This window comes from Triticum aestivum, chromosome 2A (genome assembly GCF_018294505.1).
Source record: "Triticum aestivum cultivar Chinese Spring chromosome 2A, IWGSC CS RefSeq v2.1, whole genome shotgun sequence".
Taxonomy (NCBI): Eukaryota; Viridiplantae; Streptophyta; class Magnoliopsida; order Poales; family Poaceae; genus Triticum; species Triticum aestivum.
In genome coordinates, this window is record NC_057797.1 from 300575823 (window position 1) to 300581353 (window position 5531).

The following is a 5531-nucleotide window of genomic DNA, read 5'->3' on the forward strand; positions in this document are numbered from 1 at the left end:
CCGCCGCCGCCAGACATTGTGTGGGAGTAGAGGGATGGCCTGGACAACACCATAGGCTTTGATAGGTCACCGAGGCATGCGCGGCAGCACCGCCAGCCGCTATATAGGAAGAGGACGAAAGATTGAACAAAAAAAGAATACAAATGGATAGGTGGTTGGTCCTAGATGTCTATGTACAAGACCTGCTGGGTCCACCTGAGAAGGGGAATATGTTGGGAGGAAGGAGATTCAAAGCACGGCAGCCCAGTGAACTAGTTACATACAAGTAAATAGCCACTAAAAATAGGTTAATGGGTACTTAGACGAAATATTTCGGACAAAACAGATAATTACGACACATAGGCTAATGCATGAAACACTCAGATGATAAAAGGTGCTTAAACAGATAAAGTACATCATCTAGACCTTCCCGGCATGCTTGATCATGACGCTGCGGCTGTCCGTGTACTCGTCAGTTACGGGAAGCAAACATGCTCTCATGTCCAAGATCCGCTTGTACATGTCGTAGTATGCGTATGCGTGCTTGGTCGCGTATGTTATATAGGGTACATTCAGAGGTACCTCCCACGTGTTCAGGTCCTTGCTATCGTTGTCTTCTTTCATCTTAGCGTAGCAGGGGTCGATGATGGTCTCGGCGAGGTCAACCACGGAGTCCTTCTCCTGCTTGTTTCCAATTATCTTGTATTGCTTCTGGATGTCGACAAGCTTGTTGCACCAGATGGCTGAATCGTCGTGTTCTTCCTTCTCTCCAGCATAGCAAAGGTGGAGTCGGCGATGCTGATGAAACGGACGAATGCTCCAGAACCTCTGATGGCCCTACAACGGTGGTAGACGAGAACCTCGTTCCGCACGCATACCTAGACAATGACGATCCTTTGGTCCCTTAATGAAAAGAAGCATCTTAATTATGTTCATGGCAAGCACGCAAGGATAGTAGAAATTTTAAAACATCAGCAATGCTTCATGTTACCGGAAGCATTACGATCAATAATGACATTGGTCGAATATGGGATTACTTTAATGGTGGCATTGCTTATTTACCAGATACAGTAAATCATCAGTAGCTAAAGAGTTGGTTTAAGGGCATGGGGCCGTGGGGACAGTAGGGCACTCAACTGCGTAAAGAAGCAACTTACTTATCATACTGGGGGAAACAACAGGAGTACCATTTATAACACAGTTTAATTGCATCATATCACTGGAGGCATTAGATTAACAATAACACTAGTTAGACATGTCCTTAAGGTAACAGTGTGATCGCTTCATTTTACATGCGCCCTTACATTAACAACAACAAAAGGTTGGTATAAGGACATGCGACAGTGGACGCATCAGCACAATGTACCTACAAGGAGGCATAAAGTGGTGATGCCGAGTTTGTTCATGCTCTGTGAGGGCAGCAAATCTAATCCTGGAGACCTTTTACTATGTGAGGACATCAAATCTAATCTTGGAGACCTTTTACTATGTGAGGGCAGCAAATCTAATCCTGGAGACCTTTTACTACGTGATGACATCAAATCTAATCCTGAAGACATTTTACTTGTGAGGGCAGCAAATCTAATCCTGGACATACTCTGTTGACTTGTCCACCAGCCGCCACTTTCTATCCATTTTTCAACCAATAATAGATCTGTTCATTATCTTGTTTGTACCCTTTTCCCTTTATTTCCCTTTTCAACCAAGAGACCGGTTGGGTATCCAGTCTCTACTACTTTCCCCCTGTTATTTCCTCTTTGAATCAAGTACTAGATTCATGCTACGACTCCCCCCTTTCTTTGTTGTTTGAACCAAGTCCTAGATTCAACTGCATGAAGTAGCTTTACCTGCAATAATATTAAAAATTTAGGTGGCTTTAGAAGAGCTGATGGAAGTAGAAAAATATGCACATGCAGACACGTGGGGAGCTGGGGCAGTAGAGTAAGGCCGCTTTTGAAGAACTTATACCTGAGGGTCATCGGGATGTCGGCGGCGGCAGGTCGGATCTGCGCACAATACGACAGTGAGGAAGAAGGGTCGGAGGACCTCCCGAGTCGGCGATGTGTTGGAGAGAACGGCATGGGCAGAGGATCTGGACCCGCCGGCAGTTGTGGATTTCCTCCCTCGACGCCGATGACCGCGTGAACGATGCACCTAGTCGTCTACACACACTGGCCGAAGGGATCCGACCGGATCTGTGACCAGCGATGAGCAGAGAGAAAATGTGCCTACCGCTGTCTTGTTTAGATCTGCAGAGGATGATACAATGAAGAGAGAAACCCTAGTAAAGCAAGCGCTCAGTGTGTGTGTGTGTGTCTATATACAGCCGGTCTAATTTTTTAATCGTTTATCCGGTACTGTTTTTCCGGTACTGTTTTCGCTCTAATTTTTTAATCGTTTATCGAAACGAGGCGTATAATATACCGTTGAAAAGCTATTGATTAGGCGCAACTTCGCCATGTTGAACAATTTTCGAGATTCCTCTCGGTTTAAGAGCAGTTTCAAAAATGGTGTGGCGCATGACGAGTGGCAGCGAGCGTATTTTCGTGATTTTTTTCTAAACCGCTCATCGGAATAAGGCAAATGATACGCCGTTTGAAAGATATCGTCGAGGAGCATCTTTTTCATATCTATTATTTTCTCTAATTCGTTACGGTTCAAGAGCAGTTTCAAATTTACTAAATCGCGGAATTCTGATTTTTGAAATTTTTGCAATTTTCGGTACTGTTTTTGCTCTAGTTTTTGAACCGTTTGTCAAAACGAGGCGTGTAATATGTCGTTGGAAAGCTATGAACAAGGCGCAACTTTCATATGTATAAATGGTTTTAAGATTCCTTACAGTTTTAAGTTACTTTTGAAAATTGTGCGGCGGACGACGAGTGGCAGCGGCCGTTTTTCGCGAAATTTTTACAAACCGGTTGTCGAAATGATTCAAATGATATGCCGTTGAAAAGATATCGACGAGGCGCAACTTTTTCATGTAGAACACTATCTCTAATTCCTTACTTTTAAGTTAAGAGCAGTTTTAAAATTGTTGAAATACGGATACTCTGTTTTTCACGACATCCAAATCGACGAGTGAACTTCATCCGACAGAAAACCGCACTGCTTCAGACTGAAATCCGCACTACAACATGACTAGATGAAACTGCATTCTTATTACTTTTTGCTAATATTTTTTCTTTTTATAATTTTATCTCAGCTGCCAGGCCGAGTGTAGTGAACGGCACGCGAGGACGAAGTGCACGGCAAGTGCCGATGCATATTTTTGTTATAGTTTCTTCTCAACTGCTTGGCCGAATGTAGTGAACCGCACGGAGGACGAAGTGTACTGCAAGTGTCGACACAATTCACTTTTTTTTGAACACACGACGCCGCACAAGAATGAGTGCAGTTTGCATCCGAAGATGTGAACCACGCCTCAAATAAAAAACTATCTGCATGCATTTTTTCATCATTTTCTGACTTTTTTTTCAAGTCATCTAGACTACACGGTCCATTTTTTACAAAGAAAACCACCAAGGTTTTTTAACAGTGAAAACTGCATCATGCTTTCAACAAACTCTTTCTAGAAAAGAGGTCAAAAAATAAAATACAACAAAAAACTTCAAACACGAGCCACGTGAGCCGCAAGGAGTGCACCAACGGACTGTATCAATTTTACATACCTTTACATTTTTTCTCGCACATTCAAGAAAAAAGTGAAAATAAATAAAATGATTTTCTTTCTTCTGTACGTCCCCGGTGAACTGCATGTTCACGCCCGCACGACGGACAAACCTTCACGCACCCAAGGAGAAGAAAACCTCGAGGCGCACTGCAGCACCGGGGCTAGCGAACCCCATCGAGAAGTGGAGCGAACTGCACCCGCGAGGCCACACGGCCTTTGTCCTTGCAGTCGGCCGGGAGCAGGTCGCCGTCGAACGCCCCTGTTTGATGCCTTCCCTTCCAAGAATTGCACAAACAAAATATCAGTAAAAGAAAACAAAAGAGTGTGTGCGCTTGACGTGGGGCTGATAATACAGATTATGTAAGAGTGTGCTTAGTCTAAACAAAACAAAAGAGTGTAGTTTAGCCACGAACAAGTTGGCCCATGCTTCACAAGTCCAAGGGGCTAGCAGCCTAGCAATGCATGCACGTAACCTTTATACAGGCTTGGGTTCCACATCTTTTGTGAGAATTTATTTGAATCGTTGATGTGGCTGTAACTGAATCCAATATCCGAAACTGAGCAACTACCTATCGTGTTCATGTTTAGTCTGAACTCCCATCCCCTTCTGAGGTGACAACACTACCCAGTCTGAAGAACTCCTTGTATTTTACCTCTTTTCTATCAGCCAGACGCAATCGGTTCCATATGTTCCTAGTCTAGCCGCAGAAAACATAGGCATAAAAATGATGGATGGCGTTAACAGAGTATGTGAGCATCAAATCTGAAAAAACTGAAGATGATAACTCAGGCAAGAAACAAAACAGGGAGATGTCCAAGGAGCTCACCGGGGACCAAGCTTTTGTTGCCATTGTTGTCGAATACAACAGCAAACTGCACGGACAAGAGCACCGAGCTGCACCACTCAGACACGCGCGCGGCCTTGTACTGCTTTCCCGCGCCGCCGGAACCGCGTGCAATGAGCTAGCGAGCTGTATGTTCCGCGGACACTGGACTACACCACTAGGACGCAGGCGTGGCCATGTACTGCTTGTCGGCACAGCCAGAATCGCGCACCATGACCAGCGAGCTGCACGGCTACGTCGCTGCCTGTCGTCCTATTTTTTTGCACGCCTTGCCGGTGTTGTTCCCCAGTAGTTAACTGCACTACACTACAGACTTTACTGCAAAACTGAAGATTCTATGGTTGCTAATGGTTCTAAACTTCTCAAGTGCCTCCATACTTCAGCGACGACCCAACCGAGCTGCAACCGAGAGAACCTGCACTTGTGGCCATGATGTGGAAACAAAACTGAACAACCACTAGGTGGAGGCGCAGTTCCATCGAGGCAGAGTAGAGCTGCACGCCGCGCGGGGGACGAGCTGCACGCCTGCGAGAAACGAACAGCAGAACGCGTGACCAAGTGTTGGGGGCGCACTGCACTGCATGCCAGATCCGTCAGCACTGCACGCCAGCAGCGCGGGCACTGCACTAGATGGAGGAGCGCACAACAGCACGCACTGGATCCAGCAGCAGGGAGGCTGGGGAGGGGAGGGAGGGGTGTCCGCCGCCTATCAGTAGGAGAAAGGTGCGGGGGCAGCCGATCCATGGGGGTCGGGGCCGACCACAGCGGCGTAGCAGGGAGGTCGTGGCCGAGCCATGGCGCACTTACGTAGTAGGAGGTCGTCGGGGTAGGGGGCGAGCCATGGCGGGGCGGCCAGATCTCGCCGGATCCGGCAGGGCAGCGGCGGTTGGAGGTAGCCGGGTCACCCGAGCGGCCGGATCTCACCGGATTCGGCAGGGCGGCGACGGTTGGAGGTAGCCAGGTCGCCTTGGGTGGTGATGAACAGAGCGGCGGCGGCGCGCAGGTTGGTGTGGACGGCGGCACGCGCGGATGCTGGT

At 47.3% G+C, this 5531-nt stretch overlaps 1 protein-coding gene across 1 annotated transcript in view; it reads right to left on the reverse strand.

Annotated features, from left to right (window-relative positions):
* Window positions 1–3567: 3567 nt before the first annotated feature.
* LOC123191658 (extensin) overlaps window positions 3568–5531 on the reverse strand; it is a 2954-nt gene continuing 990 nt past the window's right edge. The window contains exons 3-4 of the mRNA XM_044604316.1: window positions 5302–5531; window positions 3568–5019 (exon numbers count right to left, since the gene is read on the reverse strand). Coding sequence (XP_044460251.1) covers window positions 4810–5019; window positions 5302–5531 — 440 coding nt within the window. The 3' untranslated portion in view covers window positions 3568–4809. The remainder of the gene's footprint in view (window positions 5020–5301) is intronic.